At 37.6% G+C, this 19,775-nt stretch overlaps 2 protein-coding genes across 2 annotated transcripts; one reads left to right on the forward strand and one right to left on the reverse strand.

The window, feature by feature from the left end:
• Nucleotides 1-311: 311 nt before the first annotated feature.
• Nucleotides 312-6,522, forward strand: LOC125664289 (prostaglandin E2 receptor EP4 subtype-like). Its single transcript, XM_048896976.2, has 3 exons — nucleotides 312-485; nucleotides 652-1,550; nucleotides 4,347-6,522. Exons 2-3 carry the CDS (start codon nucleotides 756-758, stop codon nucleotides 4,680-4,682), a joined length of 1,131 nt encoding a protein of 376 aa, XP_048752933.1. The 5' UTR covers nucleotides 312-485; nucleotides 652-755; the 3' UTR covers nucleotides 4,683-6,522.
• Nucleotides 6,523-9,763: 3,241 nt separating this feature from the next.
• Nucleotides 9,764-14,553, reverse strand: LOC125664288 (prostaglandin E2 receptor EP4 subtype-like). Its single transcript, XM_048896975.2, has 2 exons — nucleotides 12,834-14,553; nucleotides 9,764-11,077 (listed from the first exon to the last, which is right to left on the reverse strand). The coding sequence occupies exons 1-2, from the start codon at nucleotides 13,560-13,562 to the stop codon at nucleotides 10,802-10,804; spliced, it is 1,005 nt and encodes a 334-aa protein (XP_048752932.1). The 5' UTR covers nucleotides 13,563-14,553; the 3' UTR covers nucleotides 9,764-10,801.
• Nucleotides 14,554-19,775: the final 5,222 nt, after the last annotated feature.

Consider the following 19,775-nt stretch of genomic DNA (forward strand, 5'->3'; position numbering starts at 1 on the left):
ATTAGAAATAAAGTTATAAAGAATAAACACTTATCTATTAGAAATAAAGTTATAAAGAGTAAACACTTAGCAAAATGGAAATCTCAGATGCCTTGAAAATGTATTTCCATATTCTGCTGAACTGTTTTACTCTATATGAACTACAAAATGTTTTGCAGACGTACACCTTAGGAATTTGGGGCAATGTGATTGCACATTGATAAGATTTCACGAAAACAAGGGTGCATTATGCAAACATGATGACCTTTTAAAAACAAATCTAGAGATAAAATTCTTTCGTCAACACAGCAGTAAATTTGTCCATTGCCTCATTGAGGTAAAACCGATTCTCGTTGACACAAATGGAATACTCTTCTAGATGAGACAATCGTAATGTTAAATTATGGTCATTCTGAATGTAGATCCTCATTTATCATGAACTTTTCAAATCTAAAAGCTGATTTATAGATATTTCAACACAACGAAAGTGACTTTCTCATCAAAAGGCAAGTATTTGAACAAAGATAAAAATTTAAGTAAAACACGTTTTCAAAATTTTTAATGATGATAAGCACTCTCGCGGAAGACTTCACCGTGTTCAATCTCCTCTATCAGGAAAACATGCCATCGAGATTATCTGTGTAAACTTCTATCTGTAAAATTTTGTTTAAGGACCAAGAATAAATAGATGTGTTTACCAGGAGACGGTCCTGTCAGGTAGGGAGTTCACTCGACTGGTCGCTGTCTTTGATTGGTATCCTCCTACGGTACCTTTTATGAAACAGATTGTAAATGGAAAAGTTTCTTACTTTGCAACTTCGAAAATGAATACAACAAATTCGAGCAACTCCACTGAGGATCACATGTGGGAGTCCTCTGTGCCCCCTGCCCTTCAATTTGCGTTTGGGGTGATAGGAAACGCGATAGCCCTTGTAGTGTTGATTTTGTCTTCCAAAGACCATCAATGGAGACCATTCTATCGCCTAGTATTTGGCCTGGCCCTGACGGACGGAGGAGGAATTCTTTGTGTTTATCCAACTGTTATGATACGATATGCTTCAAACTTTACTTTCGAATTTCCGAAAAGTTTGTGTGATTACAGTTCATTTATTTACACATTCACACTAATGTCATCTGCCATGATTATATGTGCGATGTCATTTGATCGCTTTTTTGCTATTCTCTTTCCAATCCTCTATAATAACTCAACGAATAAAGGACGCAGAACGAACTGCGTCCTTGCTGTGATTTGGTCAATAGGACTTCTCCTCTCCACGTTGCATTTAATGGGACTAGGTTCTAGCCACAACTACTATCCCAAGTCGTGGTGTTTTCTGAACTTCGTTGGAAGATCTCCCCGGGATCGCATCAATTCCTACATCTATTCAGTGTTTGGATTGCTCGTTCTGATCTGTACAATCGCTGTGAACATCTCCGTGATTCTGACCGTGTGTAGAAACCGGAGAAGTAATAACAAGTGGTCTAAACGACGGCTGCATAGTGATGTGTACATCATCATCTTCTTATTGGTCATCGTCATCGTGTTCACCACGTGCTGGGCCCCTCTCATGGTCAGTATTCTCGTCATTCATTAAATCTAATTTCATTAAACTGTACTAGCTTGTATTTGTTGCATGTGTTTTAAGAGAAAAATCCCTACTTCAGACTATGTTAGTTTCCATGGCATAGGTTCATTTTACCCATTGACATAGAAATGACCGACAAGTTCTCATTCTACCTTAAGGTAGGCTTACTAGACATTGGAACAAATAAACTTATTGTAAAAGAGACAAGCAAGTTATCACTGTACCACAGCGTCGAAACTGTTCATTTAAATCAACTTTTGAAGTTGGAAGACATAATAATATAGTCAGAGAACGACGGTTATGTACTGTTTGTGAGCTAAATGATATAGAGGATGAGTTCCAGTTTTATTTAAAATGGCCTCTGTATGATGACTTGAGAGAGAGAAAAAAAATATGTTAAGAAATTCTATTTTACAAAACCTAGTGTGTTCAAACGGATTAAACTACTTAGTGTTAAAAATACTATAATTTTGAATTTTTTTACGGTACACAACTAAGCTACGAAACTCTCAGGTGGTGTGATATCATTTGTTTAATTTAAATTGTACATCGTTGTAACATTGTTGTCTACTCACTCTCCACAATGCGTTTTTGTTTGTTTGTTTGTGTAATTGCATTCTAATGAGCCTGTGGCTCATGGAAATAAAGAATCAGAAAACACTCAGCCCACGAATCATACTATTTTTTTTTTATTAATCCATCATATATTGATCACTTTACACAAATTAATTGTTACGGTAGAATTAAGTCTAAATTAGCCAGAATGAAATTTTACGGACAAGTTAACAGATTCTATATTCCCGTGTATCACAACCAGCGTAGACATTATTATGTATCCGGGATGTTGATATTTAGCACGTAACACGTAACTTCACCATTCGATAAAATAGCCATGACTGACAAAGTGGCCCTTATCATGGAATTTCAAATGGTGACAGCTTTTTGTATCTATAACATGGAAGTCGTGGAAAGTTATTTTCATTTTTTGTTGACAAAAATGGGTCCCTTTCGAGTCCCCATTTTTAAATTGTGCAGGTTATTTGGGTAGCTAAGACGTCTTTCTTTTTATGACATGATCAACCTTCTTGACCCTTTAGATAGAGGTGACTTTATCAGATGTTCCCCAGAGTTTGTGATTGGGCCACTTGTTTATTGTATTGCGTTTTACCTCACTCATGTAGAGACCTCACAATGTGTGTAAGTGAAGTGCCACATGTTTTTCACTTACTGACGGTCACACCAGTGTAGGCTGTTTATCATGCAAACACCTGCAGTGATCCGGGGTTTACGTTTCCAAGGTAATATCCGGTAGACCAGTGAGTTTCTCTTCTATTACCGGACGAAGGATTAGTCACAACATGTAGAAACAGGATGTGTGATTGATTGAAAAAATATAAAAGTAGAAATTAGTTATTAGGCTTGTTGCTGTTTCTGTGGAGATTTACATCCCCGTTCAATATTTTAATCCCGTACTTAGATAGTCACCAGCTTTAGGTCACGTGCAATTTGTTTATACAATCAAGACCGTAAATGTAACAGTGAGAGTTCTTTATAGTGCCAGCCTCATATAGATACGTCACCAGATTTATAAGCCATACATTTTGACCTATGCATGGCGTTCAAGTCCGTAATGTGAGGGTCCATTATCGTGCTAACACCTATTGGCGCCTGTTTCAATGTCATATCCGGGATATCCCTTGCGAAAATTTAAATAATATTACATGCCGCATTGCGTTGGTCATATAACTGTTGAAACCTCTGTAACATCAAGCTATTTGCCAGTAGCCTGCCTTGATGTGAAAATTGATCATACGCAGATCATCTCGTATATGGAATCAGTTGTGAAAAATAAACATCACATGCAGGTGATAATGGCATATTGCTATGTAAATGTGGGAAGTTGAAGATAAAGAAACTCTAGCCATCCCTATCGTTGAGTTTTTAATTTACGGTTAACGTCTATGTTCAATAATTGTCCCGTGGGGATCCGGATTAGAATAGGTCCTCAGTACCCCTTGCTTGCCATAAGAGGCGACTAAATGGGGCGGTCCTTCGGATGAGGCCGCAAAAATCGAGGTCCCGAGTCACAGCAGGTGTGGCACGATAAAGATTTCTCCCTGCTCAAAAGCCGTAAACGCCGAGCTTAGGCCTAAATTTTGCAGCCCTTCACTGACAATGGTAAGGTCTCCGTGTAAGTGAAAATTCTCGAGAGGGACGTTAAACAATATAAATGACCAACATTGATCAATCTCATACATGGAACTCCTATAAGGAGTACAAAATTAAGAGTTGGGCAAACATGGACCCCCGGATATACCAAAGGTGAGAGCATGTGCCTAGGATGAGTAAGCATCCCCGTCCACCGGTCACACTCGCCGCAGTGGCGTAGCTTCCATTGAGGCAACCGAGGCAGCTGCCTCGGTAAAAAAAAAAAAAAACACCTTTTACGTTGTTAAAATGTCGATAGCTTCTGACCCCCTGCCTCGGTAATATTCGAACCCAAGCTACGCCTATGGCCGTGGGTCCTATATCCTGATCCGGTAAACGGAACAATTCGTAGTCAAAATCAGCGTGCCAAGAACGGCCTAACAATTGGTATGAAAAATAGCAGACAGCATTTGACACAATAACAGGTTGTATTGGCAAACTCGATCATTATAACTACCATATAATTTGCGAAATGCTTACTTTAAACGAGGCTGTTGAAATCCACGTAACATCAACTTGCTGGTCACACAGTATTTGGTCCAATAAATAAAATGTGCTATGTTTTATATTTAGGTTGTGATTTTTTCCCACGCTACGTCACTAATGGGGTCATCAGACGGTGACGGACCGTTAGAACTCCTCGTCCTGAGGTTTGCAGTCAATAATTCAATTGTCGACCCCTGGATCTACATTCTGCTGAGGAAGGAAACTCTTAACGGACTGAAATCGCTGAAAAGAGGAGTGGGGATTAGGCTTGGGATCATCAACGAATCATTTCATAACAACAATACCGGCAGGAGTTCTGAAAAGGCGCGCCGAAAGTGTCAAACAAAGGTCACAGACACGGGGTCAACAGTCACCGTGGAGAAGAGCGGTGGATCTGTTTCTCGTCTCAGTGCTTTGGTGTAAAACGTTTAACGATTGGTCGTCATTTACTGGAGAGTTGGTATCTCTAAGAAGTACAACCAATGAACGATCACTTTTCATCTCTCACATGAACACTCTATCGAAATTATGTGGCGAATGTCTTCCTTATTCATCTTTCCTTCTCGCTTTATTTCATTGTAAATTTTTAACCTTTGCAAAACTATTCATACAAGAATTTCTAGATTGGGTAAATTCTGGTATTCTTCACATATGGCATTCTAGATATACACGTAAGTGGTAGTCAGGGGGAGGTGGACTTGTAATCCTGTACTAGAACTACACGTAAGTGGTGGTAAGGGGTGGACTTGTAATCCTGTACTAGAACTACACGTAAGTGGTGGTAAGGGGTGGACTTGTACTCCTGTACTAGAACTACACGTAAGTGGTGGTAAGGGGGTGGACTTGTAATCCTGTACTAGAACTACACGTAAGTGGTGGTAAGGGGGTAGACTTGTATCATGTACTAGAACTACACGTAAGTGGTGGTAAGAGGGTGGACTTGTAATCCTGTACTAGAACTATATGTAAGTGGTGGTAAGGAGTGGACTTGTAATCCTGTACTAGAACTACACGTAAGTGGTGGTAAGGGGGTGGAACTTTACTTCTGTACTAGAACTACACGTAAGTGGTGGTAAGAGGGTGGACTTGTACTCCTGTACTAGAACTACACGTAAGTGGTGGTAAGGGGTGGACTTGTAATCCTGTACTAGAACTACACGTAAGTGGTGGTAAGGGGGTGGACTTGTACTCCTGTACTAGAACTACACGTAAGTGGTGGTAAGAGGGTGGACTTGTACTCCTGTACTAGAACTACACGTAAGTGGTGGTAAGAGGGTGGACTTGTAATCCTGTACTAGAACTACACGTAAGTGGTGGTAAGGGGTGGACTTGTAATCCTGTACTAGAACTACACGTAAGTGGTGGTAAGGGGTGGACTTGTACTCCTGTACTAGAACTACACGTAAGTGGTGGTAAGGGGTGGACTTGTAATCCTGTACTAGAACTACACGTAAGTGGTGGTAAGGGGGTGGACTTGTACTCCTGTACTAGAACTACACGTAAGTGGTGGTAAGGGGGTGGACTTGTACTCCTGTACTAGAACTACACGTAAGTGGTGGTAAGGGGGTGGACTTGTACTCCTGTACTAGAACTACACGTAAGTGGTGGTAAGGGGTGGACTTGTAATCCTGTACTAGAACTACACGTAAGTGGTGGTAAGGGGTGGACTTGTAATCCTGTACTAGAACTACACGTAAGTGGTGGTAAGAGGGTGGACCTTTACCTCTGTACTAAGCCGTTCATGCTAGCAGTATTACGTCCTTCAATGTATCCTCATTCATTTGGTAAAAGTACACGGTCATTTTTCATGTTTTTATTCGTTATGCGGAGGGGCCTTCGTAGCCGTGTGTTTAGAGCATCGCGCTCAAAATCACACGGCCTCTCACCTCTGTCGGCGCGGGTTAGAATCCCGCTCGCGCTGGTAAGTGAGAAAGTTTCCCAGTTTACTTTCGGAAGGTCGATGGTCTCTTCCCAGGTACACTGTACAAATCTGGGTTCTCTCTTCCACCAATAAAGACTGGGCGCCACCAGATAACTGAAAAATTGTTGAGTGTGGCGGAAAACATCAATCAATCGTTATGCGGAAAACGATTTACCTCCCCATAATCTACAGAAATGAGGGTAAACACTCATACGAGTGACGTCAATCATATTTGACTGTATCACGATGTGTGTAAGAGGCGATACACTACATGTACATTGGTATGTATGTAAATGTTTGAATATGATGTTAGAATTAAAAACATTGCCAAAAATTAAGAAATGTTTGTCAAAAATGATTGAAGTTTTGATGTTCAGTGAAGACTGTTATTTTTGTGTCTTTGTTTTACATATCTCCGAATCTCACTCGTATTGAAACGTCGTCAGTTGTAAGAAAAGTACCACACGTTTTGACCAGGCGAAATGAATGAATTTTTGTTGTGAGGGTTCTTGTCACTCCAACGCCCTAGACATCAGATTTTAAGGTATTACCTGAAAGCCGCGCTTCTAATGCCGAGTGTTTGACGAATACGGTAGATTCCTATATACAGGTATTCGCCAGGAAATTATTTTCACGAAATGTCGCAAGAAGTATGACTCGCGATAAAAACTTAATTGCTTTTATTTTCATATTGTTAAAATACAAGTAAAAACTCTTGATCAACACAACACTCGCGAATTCATGTTCTCGCGATTTTATGTCCACGAGTCATTTCGCGATACTAAGTACTCGAGTAAAATACGGAACACACAACCAGCAGTGAAGACTCAGGTTTACCGAGGCCGGGGTTGAACATACATGTACGGACCTACTGAATGCAAAGCCAGTTCTCTACCGGTCATTGTGTTTTATCTATCATCAGTATTTATGTTGTTGTAAGCAACAGTGAAATAAACAGTTAACTGGATTTTCCTTTCATCTTCAATCTACTTTATGAAAAAGAAAAGTTTTATCGTTTTTCGAAAAGACACTAAACTGTTTTATCCCCCCGTATCCAAGATCGGGGAGAAATTGTTTTTGTGCAGTCTGTCTGAACCTTTAATCGTGCTTGTTATGTTTTCTTCGATGTGATGAAGAACAAACAGAAAAGACAAGAAGCACGTTGAAATTTTCACATCTGTATTTCAGAACGGAAATCACAAAACTGGCGCCTTGCACATATTGCACATACTCAATAACCAATAACTAAGGGCGATAACTCAAAAATCGAAATTGACAGATAATGTTACAGTGCTGATTCCTGTAACTTTTGAATAGTGAATAATAGAGATTTCATACTTTTTTCTTGTGATAAGACCTTTCTTTTGGTGCCAACGTTTGTGATGTTGACCTTGGGATTTGACTTACTTTTAAAAATAACGTAGGCAACATCTCCTGCAATAACTAAGGTACAGCTTTCATATGTGTGTATAGAGAAGATTCATTTGATATCTTACCTTGGAGTTTGACCCAAAATTCAAAACTCTACCCTTTAAATAACTTCTGAAAGACGAGTGATAGGGCTCTCTTATTTCATATCTGCATTCATTGTGTCAAGACTTTCCTTTTGGTATACCAAGGTTTTTTAACTGACCTTTGAGCTTTTCTCTGTTGCCTTGGGGGCATCGCATGTGTATATATGCTCTGTAACTTGTTATCAGTTTGTGTCTGGTTGACTACAAACGCAGAGTAGTGAATCTTAGTCTCTTCCGTTATGATAGCACTGTACAAAAATTGGTGTCCGAAAGTTCCAAAGGGTGGAGGGGGTATGAATTTTATATAAAGTTAAACTTTATATATGATATTTTTTGTATCATCCATAACTTTAATTGACGGTGAAAATGCATGTTTTATAATTTACTGGATTCGATAGACATCGATCTGAATTTTTCTTTACTCTGATCTTAGATTTGTGGAAGTGAGATCTTCACATTTTCAAAGAAGTACTAAATAATTTAGCGAGTTTAAATTTTCGTGCTTAATTTCGTTAATACCTTTCCACTATTTCGTTATATAGCAGAAGAAAATTCCGTTTGTGTAACTACCATACTTATTCTTAGGGCACCCACAACATGACTCTTGACAAAAATATGATTGATAAGGAAGGCTCCTTTTTCCACGTCAAAATTTTGACGGAGGTAAATATCAAAGAGAAATAATGAACCGAAATTATCGTGCAAAACCAACTGATTTACGGTAATTTCTGTACAGTTATGAGTTTGGTTATTTATATCTCCCTTTGACGAAAATGCATAAAAATGTGTTTGAATGTATAGACCCTGAAGCGTACTACTACACCAATGAAACGCTCAACAGTTTCGGAACGAACTTTTTTTCGGGGGTGGGGAGGGGGCGAACGCTGAACAGTTTGGACGGATGAGAACAGAGCGGTTCTTATCGAGAACGGAACGCTTTAAGTGAAGATGATCGTGTAATATGAACTATAGCTGTCTTTTACGCTTATTTACATATATTTTCTGTGTATTATTCACAAAGTACACATTTCCTTATTTCCAAAGATTCTTAGCTTGATACACTACGTACAAGAATAATCGATTTATTTTTTACGTGATTCAGTATCCGCTATATATACAGATAAGTCACGGGTCTTTCCTACAAAGGAGGAAGTAGCCCGATATGTTTCTCCCATTACACATTTTAAATATGATAGATAAACTAGTTAGAAAAATGTTTTATTTCTGACTAAGGCAAAAACAAGTGGATTAAGTTCGGTTTTCTCCATATCTATTTTCCTTTTCTTTCTATTCTGTACTTGAATTTTCCTTCCCCCTTGGTGGCCTGTTTCTTGGTTTTGTTCTTTCTATTCTGTACTTGAATTTTTCTTCCCCCTTGGTGGCCTGTTTCTTAGTTTTGTGATGATTTTGCGGAATGTTTTCCTTCAAATAATTTTAATTCCCTCGCAACAAATGGGGATATATTAGCATGTCCGTCATACCGGTATCATGTTCGCTTTTGTGTTTATATGTATTTATAAGTATTAGTGTGTAGGTAGGTAGGTAGGTATACATGTGTGTTTATATGTATTTATAAGTATTAGTGTGTAGGTAGGTAGGTAGGTAGGTATACATGTGTGTTTATATGTATTTATAAGTATTAGTGTGTAGGTAGGTAGGTAGGTAGGTATACATGTGTGTTTATATGTATTTATAAGTATTAGTGTGTAGGTAGGTAGGTAGGTAGGTAGGTATACATGTGTGTTTATATGTATTTATAAGTATTAGTGTGTAGGTAGGTAGGTAGGTAGGTATACATGTGTGTTCATATGTATTAGTGAGTGTGTCCGGACAAATGTTAGCTTACAATGTAAAGTGCTGACCAGGGATTTTAAAACCTGCAGTATTAGATAAGAAAGACTGATGGTCAACACTACTTGGTCAACAAAGTTATCCGAGGGCTTTTGTTTGTATCACATTCAATATATAGCCCGGTGCTTTCCTGCACTACTGCATGGTCATGGGATTAGGGGGGGGGGGGGTATACAATATTATAAATGAGTCAATGAGCAGCGTTTTTCAAGACAATGTTCTTCGACACAATCTATTAAATTTTGTAAATAATGACAGTCGAATTGATGAAATTGACAAATGACCCTGGAAAAAGTGTGGCTTCAGAAAATACAAAACATGCAGTATAAGTATAGTAATGATATAAAATTAGGCATTTTGTTTATATATATATATAATATTTCGAATGCAATGTGTATATACAATACAACATACATGTAACATAATCTCACAACTTCTGCATAGATTAGAACAACAGAAGAGTTGTAATCCACATTGACATCTCAATGGGAAATCCCAAACATTTTATGAATGTACAAATGTTGTCAACATCTTATAAAGTAAAAAGATTACAGGAGAGAGATAAAAGGCTACAAATTAATTTTTGGGTCATAGGTCACAGGTCAATATTATACCTTGACCGTATCATGTACATGTTGTAGACACTGTATGTGTGAATATAGCTATCGAGGATTTATTGAATCGGTGTATGTGAATTTTCATGTAAAAATGAGTCCCATGGGGATCCGTATTAGAATAGGTCCTCAGTCCCCCTTTGCTTGTCATAAGAGGCGACTAAATGGGGCGGTCCTTCGGATGAGACTGCAAAAACCGAGGTCCCATGTCACAGCAGGTGTGGCATGATAAAGATCCCTCCCTGCTTAAAGGTCATAAGTGCCGAGCATAGGCCGAAATTTTGAAGCCCTTCACCGGTAATGGTGACGTCTCCATATGAGTGAAATATTCTCGAGAGGGATGTTAAACAATATTCAATCAATCAATGGATGTTTGAAGGTATGTCTTTAGAGAGGTGTGGTGGGAAGATGTGCTCAGAGATTTGGGAAACTACTTTTAGGCAGCTGTTCAAAATACCTGAATCGTGCGTAGAAAACGCTGTGTTGTAAATAGAAGGTTTGTAACGCCCTGTATTTTTCCAATAAATTTCCTGAAATCGGTTCCGTCAAATAATTTTACTTTTTAAGAGATACGTCTTGTGTCCATAAAATATGTTGTTTGAAGACAAGCGGATCTGATGTCAGACGCATCTTCTGGGTCAGTTATACAACAGTCTGCGCTGTGTCTGCAGTGTTCTGAGATTCGCCACCGGAAGTGGAACCGGAAGACTCCTGCAGTTCCAGTTTGTTCTGGTGACAAAATGGTAACCACGAACATAATTTGATGGCTTTGTTACGTACTCGTACAAGCACTTCCTTCCGCAATAGAATGTAGATCCATGGGTCAAATATAGCGTTGATTACGGACAAGGCCATGGTCGTGTTGTCCTTAGGGTCTTTATTAGTGGTCCACTGTGCCGCAAATGAAAGCACTGTTATCTAGAAAGAGAAGTGAAATGTGAAAAAAAAAAGATAACGAACAGTGATCTATCTCGTAATTCCTATAAAGAATACACGATTAAGAGTACGGCAAACACGGACCCCTGGACACACCAGAGGTGGGATCAGGTGCCTAGGAGGAGTAAGCAACCCTGTCGACCGGTCATACCCGCCGCGACCCCTTTATCTCGATTAGGTAAATGGAGTAACCCGTAGTCAACATTAGTATGTAAAGAACAGTCTTACACTATTGGTGTTGAACACGTTAGAGATGATGCCAGGTGGTATTTGTAAATGAGAGTGTTGAAACTCCTGCAACATTATCTTGTTTGTCAGTAGCTTCTCTAGCACTTCCACGCTGTTTAATACTGAAAATGGGTCTTTCATATTTCTTTTTAAATCAAGGTTTGACTATCGTACGTCCCAATTTTACAGAAATGTCTTGTTTATTCTGTTCATTGTTTACAAACCTTTCAGTCTGGAATTCAATAGTGACTTTGCGCATGAAACCATACTCTTTATGAAATGACATGGAATTTTGATGCAATTTTCTATTTCTCATAAAATGCACTGGCGATACAAATAGGAACGAAATGAGCGTCACATGATTTTGACATAATTAAATACTGTATGCACTTAAATCGACAATGAAATAATAAGGAGATCTATAACATTTTATGGATTAATGTAGTGTTGTTTAAAATATGAAGTGCGACTGCCGAAACGATGTTATAAGTACGTCGGGTTTACTTAAATTCAATTCATTTACCAGTCAAATTATCACAGATCAAAGAGAAAGGCACGAATAACAAAAATGAAAATATACATGCTGTAAGACATTATTTTAAAGAGAATTATAAAAACTACATACGTGCATATATCTATAATTTCTATGTTTGGGTTATGGCAAAACGTGAATTGAAGCAAAGGTATCAATAAGCAGATATTTGAATCACAAGGCTTTGAGAGTTTTAATTTCTAAAAATTGAAATTCGTGAACTTTTAATCAATAGGAATCACTAAGATGCGTATAACAAGTATAGCCTAATAAAGACATCATGCAGATGTACGTAAACTAAAGAGGAATCATTAAAAGGCGTAAAATATATAGCCTAATCCAAAAGAATCATTAAATATGTAAAATATTTATAGCCTAATCCAAAAGAATCATTAAATATGTAAAATATTTATAGCCTAATCCAAAAGAATCATTAAATATGTAAAATATATATAGCCTAATCCAAAAGAATCATTAAATATGTCAAATATTTATAGCCTAATCCATAAGAATCATTAAATATGTTAAATATTTATAGCCTAATCCATAATCTCATTAAATATGTTAAATATTTAAAGCCTAATCAGTAGGAATCATTAAAATACGTAAAATGATTGCCTAATTATCGTATTAAATTTCATTTGAAACGAATGGGTTAGTAATCATTTTTACGTTTGTGTGAAACTAAAAGATTTATATAGTATTACGTTGTTGCCTACTCCTGTTTGTCTTCAAACACAACACAATGATATCATGTAACAACAGAATGATATCATGTAACAACAGAATGATATCATGTAACATCACAATGATATCATGTAACAACAGAATGATATCATGTAACAACACAATGATATCATGTAACAACAGAATGATATCATGTAACAACAGAATGAGATCATGTAACATCACAATGAGATCATGGAACATGTAAATGATAACAAATAAACTTTGGTTGACCGTGTGATCTTTTCTCACCATGATCGGGGCGGTGCAGAGAAGAAACAGAAGAACAAGCACCATTAGGAACACAATCGTGAAGCTGTGGTTGCGTTTCTGCGGGGACGATTGACTTCGACATAACGACACAATGACTACACAATTTGTCACAACTGTCACCAGAACGACGATTATTCCAAACACAGCAAATACGAAGGAGCTCGCACGATCAAGGGCAGACTTTCCCATATAATTCAGGAAACACCACGTCCCGGGATAAAAGTTGAAGTTTGATCCGAATCCGAGAAGATGAGTACAACTAAACATAGCCGAAAATATCCAAACAGACAAAAGTGTGATGTTCGCTCGGCTCCTTTTATTTTGAACTTTGTACGTAAAGGGGAAAACGACAGCCACGAACCTGTCTAGTGACATCATACAGACAATGAGCGCTGATGACGTCATAGTAAACATCAAAGTAAAGGAACTAAAGTTACACAAGCTGGTTGGGAAAACATAGGTAAAATCTGAAACAAATCGAACCAGGATGACTGGGAACATCAGCAATAAAGCCCCGGTGTCTGTTGTAAGCAATCCAAGCACAAGTCTTTGAAATGGAACCCATTTGTGATTTTTTGAAGAAGAAATAAGCACATAAAAAGCCAATCCATTTCCAATAAATCCGAATGAAAATATCAGATAAACTGGCACCGTGGTCGCTACGATGGATTCCTGGAGAATTAACTGATCGCTCGTATTGTAACTCATTGTTTATTGTGATGTGTACATATAGGAAGTTATATTTGACAGCTAGTAGAGTCTATCAATTTCCTGTTTTCTCAATGTAAAACCGGGAAGGATGTTCGAATACATGGATTCAGATCATAGTACTACCTGCTCTTAACCCGAGTCTTATCAGAATCTTAACCCGGGTCATCAGACGACATGTCAGAATTCATTAACCCGGGTCATCAGACAACATGTCAGAATTCATTAACCCGAGTCATCAGACAACATGTCAGAATTCATTAACTCGAGTCATCAGACGACATGTCAGAATTCATTAACCCGAATCATCAAACGACATGTCAGAATTCATTAACCCGAGTCATCAGACGACACATGTCAGAATTCATTAACCCGAGTCATTGCAGACGACATGTCAGAATTCATTAACCCGAGTCATCAGACGACATGTCAGAATTCATTAACCCGAATCATCAGATGACATGTCAGAATTCATTAACCCGAGTCATTGCAGACGACATGTCAGAATTCATTAACCCGAGTCATCAGACAACATGTCAGAATTCATTAACCCGAATCATCAGACGACATGTCAGAATTCATTAACCCGAGTCATCAGACGACACATGTCAGAATTCATTAACCCGAGTCATTGCAGACGACATGTCAGAATTCATTAACCCGAGTCATCAGACGACATGTCAGAATTCATTAACCCGAGTCATCAGACGACATGTCAGAATTCATTAACCCGAGTCATCAGACGACACATGTCAAAATTCATTAACCCGAATCATCAGATGACATGTCAGAATTCATTAACCCGAGTCATCAGACGACATGTCAGAATTCATTAACCCGGGTCATTCTCCTCTGATATATCGATATCTATGAATATAAAGATATCTGTTAATATTATATTAAGCTGAAGTACAAGTAACTAAGAATAAACAAAACTATGTCAGGACAGTATTTTTTAAATTAAATAACTGTTTACATAAATACCGAATTACAAATTAAATGCAAGATTAAAGTAGACCTATACTCGGCCTACGTCACAATCAAATGTAAATGCGGAACCACGCTTCCGTATATTATAAAGATATCCATTTGATTTTTGCATGGCGATACGAGATGTGAATATCCGATATCAATTCCTTCCTGGGTGTTCTTATGTTCTTATCAGTCAAATCTTAAGTTGAGATTTTGTGGTGTGTTTTTTTTAAAAGGAGGGAGATAAAGATGATTATAGTCAATGTTGTTTAGAAAAAAATCGGTTGGAGAACAAACAACATTTTGGTGGATGAGGGCGTGTCAATTACATCGTACATGTCCGTGAAGCATTCAGTGTACATTGACTATTTATGTATGTAAAAGTTTTACTATGATCCAAATGTTCAACATATGGAATTGTGGGGCATGAGAAAGTGGGCGAGACAATTGCGAAAAGGGGGAGGTCAAACCAATTCAGATTTCCACCAGCATCATGATAATATTTCTTTTGTGAGGATCCCGGTTAGAATAGGTTCCAAATTATCATCAACAAATACATGGTACGCTCGTGTAAAAATGAAAAGTTCACATTTTACTGCTTCAGTGACCACAGATATCTTTGTTGTGTTCGCTGCTACAATGTTGCACAGATATTGACGCAAGCTTCAAAGATCAGCTGCAAATAATTTGTTTTATTTCACCGACCGTCATGAATTTGTCATTTTTTCCTCATCCTCTCTCCTTTTTCAAAATTATTGGGGCGGCATCTATTAGTTCCTTATTAATATTGCATCTACTTAGACCGTCGTAAGTGGTGTACGTGTACATATATCCAATTTATGTACATGTAAATGATTTCATGACCTGTAGAGATTCATATAAAACTTTGTCTCAGGATATAAGATATATCACACATTAAACGTATGCATTAATCATATAGCAAAATCATCAAAATTCAGTTTGTTACTTTCGTTTTACATTTACATTGTGTAAAGCCTCTCTGGAATATTTTTTTTTTTCAGATAAAATGTAAAATTTAATTGTAAACCACATGTATCTTATAATAGTTATAGTTTAGCATAGTTCAAATTATAATTCAAGGTTGTAAATATGCTCAAACTTCACATGTCTTACGAAAATATGATAATGTATAATTTTTCAAGATTTTAAGGGGGAGGGGGTGTACTTGTTGTAGAACTGATAGCTTCTAAAAGAATACGTCAACATATGATTTTCCTACTCAAATCCTTATTCTAAGATAATAATATGTAAATCAAAAACAATTAATTCAAGGTTTAGTTCATAAAAATTAGGGAAAAGACCAATATTGACGTCAAATGGAATTTCCTACAGTATTTCTCTTAACATGTTTGGGCTCACAAATTATACATTGTGAAAATATTTATTCCAATTTATTAGAATAAATGATTACATACCATTAAATAAAGGGTATATAGTCTATGTTGCTTATCACTGCCCATTTGTTTGGGGAAATAATAATTAATAAGAAAAATAAGGAAGGAGGAGTGCATTTTCCTTAATGTTGATGGGGTGCTTACTTTTGAGAAGCAATAACAATGAAAATAGCATGTCAACATATATATTTTTCAATGTCTATCTATTACTGGAATGTATATTTATCTTGTAAAGGCAATTTTTTCATGATTGAGTCCATTTAAGGCTGAGTATAGATCTACCTTAAACAGATGATTCACTATTATAAAATATAGCTGATAATAATCAGACGAGATTTCACAAAACAACAATAACCGGAGTCATTAGACATTTCTCCAAAACAATGACCGCATTCTTTTTTAAATTATCATACTGTGTACTTGCAATTATATAGCAAGTGTGCCGCAACTATATAAACCAAAACTGCGAAGTGTCATGCGTATCAGAAGATTTTAGGGTGGGTGGCTTATTTTTCTATCTATCTGTAAACACGAAGACAGAAAAGGCTATGGAGTAGACCGGGGTTTGAACCGGAACTTACTGATTGAATCTCTTCAGTTCCTTTCACTCCGTTATCTGGTACTGGCGATCTAATCCGTCAGTACCTCTCACTCCGTTATCTGGTACTGGCGATCTGATCCGTCAGTTCCTCTCACTCCGTTATCTGGTACTGGTGATCTAATCCGCCAGTTCCTCTCACTCCGTTGTCTGGTACTGGCGATCTAATCCGTCAGTACCTCTCACTCCGTTATCTGGTACTGGCGATCTGATCCGTCAGTTCCTCTCACTCCGTTGTCTGGTACTGGCGATCTGATCCGTCAGTTCCTCTCACTCCGTTGTCTGGTACTGGCGATCTAATCCGTCAGTACCTCTCACTCCGTTGTCTGGTACTGGCGATCTAATCCGCCAGTTCCTCTCACTCCGTTGTCTGGTACTGGCGATCTAATCCGTCAGTTCCTCTCACTCCGTTATGTGATACTGACGATTTAATCCATCAGTTCCTCTCACTCCGTTATCTAGTACTGGCGATCTAATACGTTAGTTCCTCTCACTCCGTTATCTGGTACAGACGATCTAATCTGTCTGTTCGTTGCATATCATTAAATCTTCATTACACGCGTATACATATAATGCCAATGTTGTTTATCCATTGTTTTGATTGGACAAAAATAAAGCTAAATGAAAATTTACACATCAATAACTCAACAACAACAAAAACCCGCTATGTATACATACCCGTCTGAAAGCAAATAACATTCTTGTAGTGCGGGGAAACTATTCAAATTTTTAAAAATGATAATGCAGGGACCGAATTGGAATTATAAGAATCAAACATTCTTTTTGAAGTATTAATTGATGTGTAAACTCCGGACATTTTACTCACAAACTAAACATAAAAGTGTTTCGCACTTTTATTCAGTTTGTGAGTAAAATGGCGAGAGTTTACACATCGATAAATTATTCAAGAAGAATGTTTAATCCTATAATAAATATATTGACATTTCACTCTAATTTCCCACTAAACTCAGTCGCAAGTGTTATGTTTTGTTTCACAGTAAAGCTGTGAGAATTCTTGTTCCCGTCCTCCGCCTGAAAAAATAGTAACTGCGCAGAGTTCTTAGTGTTATAGAACCAGTTATAACCAGCAGACTGAGTGGTAACTGCGCAGAGTTCTTCGTGTTAAATCTCTCCTTTGGAGGGAGCATGGTACTTTATTTGAACAAACTTGAATCCCCGTCACCCAAGATTGATTTGTGCTAAGTTTGATTGAAATCATGATATGAAGACCTTGCCATAAGAAACCTATATACAAAATATGAAAGCTCTATCTTGAATAGAACAGGAGATATTGAATAGGTCAGATTTTTATTAAAAGTAGGCCAAACACCATTGTGTACAAGATATTGCCATAAAGAATCCCTATACACAAAATATGAAGGCCACACCAAAATAGTTCCAAATATATTTAATGGGTTGTTTTTTAAAAGTAGGTCTGATTCCGAGTTCAAGGTCACAGGGTTAAAGATTATGATATCAAATGAAAAGTCTTGTCATAAGAAATATACATTTGTGCAAGATATGATTGATTGAAAATTGTTCAACGTCCCTCTCGAGAATATTTCACTCATATGGAGACGTGAAAAATCTACCTTAATAGTTCAGGAGACATTGAAAATAGGTGCTTAAAACACAGATCAAACTTTTATTCAAGACACTCTTAGAACAGAGAAACATTTTAGGCCTTTTTACAATGGTACCTTGTTTTTTCAACTTTTCTGGCCCAGTTATTTTTCAGAAGAATTTTTAAAGATTTCCCTGAATACTCGCATTTAAAACTTGGATCCCCTACTGTGACCACACCTCACCCCGGGGGACCATAATTTGAACAAACTTGAATTTGCATTATGTCATTTCCTATAATTTTTAACTTTTCTTGAGAATATTTTGAAGGATTTTCTCTATATCAGCACATGCACGAGGGCTGTTGGATATGTAATGTGTATTGTACGATATCTCAAAAGCATTCGACTGAAACAGTGAAATGAACATTACATCCCTTCAAAGTATTCTCCGCGGTTTGATATACATAATTTCAATCTGAAATGTGTCACGGTACGCTGATTTAGGTAGACCTCTGAGGCACTGACTGGTGGTTGAACCAAGGGTTTGTCGGGACTTGTAATGACGACCAGATAAGAACTTTTTAAGTTTTGGGAAAAGGAAAAAGTCGCACGGGGCTAGATCTGGAGAATATTGTGGGTGTGGCAAGATGGTAACCTTTGTTTCACAAGCTCAGATGTATGTGATGGAGCATTATCATGAAGTAGATGAACATGTCTAAATCCTGACACAGGGCGTCGTTTATGATCATATTTCTTGAGCTTTTTTAGTACAACACATCTCGGTAATACCGACCTGTAACACTTTTGCCTTTCGGCACCGGAATTTGTACGGCTATACCATCACATGAGAAGAATATGCAATAAAGAACATTTTTGTGTTTATGGTGGCAACTATGTACAGGCCTTCTACTGTGTTTAGTTAGCCATATCTTGTTTCCAATTTTTCTTACTGGTTCGAAATAGTGAACCCATGTTTCGTCACCAGTAACAATGTTTGCAAATTGTCTTTGATTGAATTTGGGGAAAATTTTGAGCAATTGCCTACTGGTTTGTACTCGTATCCGTTTTTGGTCATCTGTCAATATATGCGGTATCCACCTGGCAGAAAGCTTTCGTACTTAAAATTTCAAAATACCCTTCAAAATGAAATGCACCCGCGATAGCGATATGCCAACAGCTTTGGCAATATCATGAATCGTGTATCTGCCATCACTTTCAATCATTTCCCTAACTTTTAAAACATTTGCCATGCCTGTTAGTCACAGGTCGGTCAGATTTTGCTGCATTTTTGACGGACTCTGTGCCAGTCAGAAATTTCTCTCTCCACCTACAATTGATTGATTGAATATTGTTTTAACGTTCCTCTCGAGAATTTTTGACTCATATGGAGACGTCACCATTGCCGATGAAGGGATGCAAAATTTGGCCTTTGCTCGGCGCTTAGGGCCTTCGAGCAGGGACTGTGGTGCAATACACATTACATATCGAACAGCTCTCATAAAACTTTGATTCCCTATTGTGACCACCACCTTACCTTCAGCGGCAATAATCTGAGGAGAAGAAAACTTGAACCTGCACTATGTTAGAAAGCTTTTATGTAAATTTGAAAATTTCTGACCTAGTGGTTCTTGAGACGAAGATATTTAAATGACCACACTCAATT

The sequence above is a fragment of the Ostrea edulis genome, chromosome 1, assembly GCF_947568905.1.
Source record: "Ostrea edulis chromosome 1, xbOstEdul1.1, whole genome shotgun sequence".
NCBI classification, from domain to species: domain Eukaryota; kingdom Metazoa; phylum Mollusca; class Bivalvia; order Ostreida; family Ostreidae; genus Ostrea; species Ostrea edulis.

What these genes read in the sequence shown, in the direction of transcription:
- LOC125664289 (XM_048896976.2), top strand. Translation starts at nt 756, where the DNA reads ATGAAACAGATTGTAAATGGAAAAGTTTCTTACTTTGCAACTTCGAAA. An exon ending in CGTGCTGGGCCCCTCTCATG is followed by an intron (nt 1,551 to 4,346) that starts GTCAGTATTCTC and finishes TTTTATATTTAG; the next exon opens with GTTGTGATTTTTTCCCACGC.
- LOC125664288 (XM_048896975.2), bottom strand. Translation starts at nt 13,562, where the DNA reads ATGAGTTACAATACGAGCGATCAGTTAATTCTCCAGGAATCCATCGTA. An exon ending in TCTGCACCGCCCCGATCATG is followed by an intron (nt 11,078 to 12,833) that starts GTGAGAAAAGAT and finishes TTCTCTTTCTAG; the next exon opens with ATAACAGTGCTTTCATTTGC.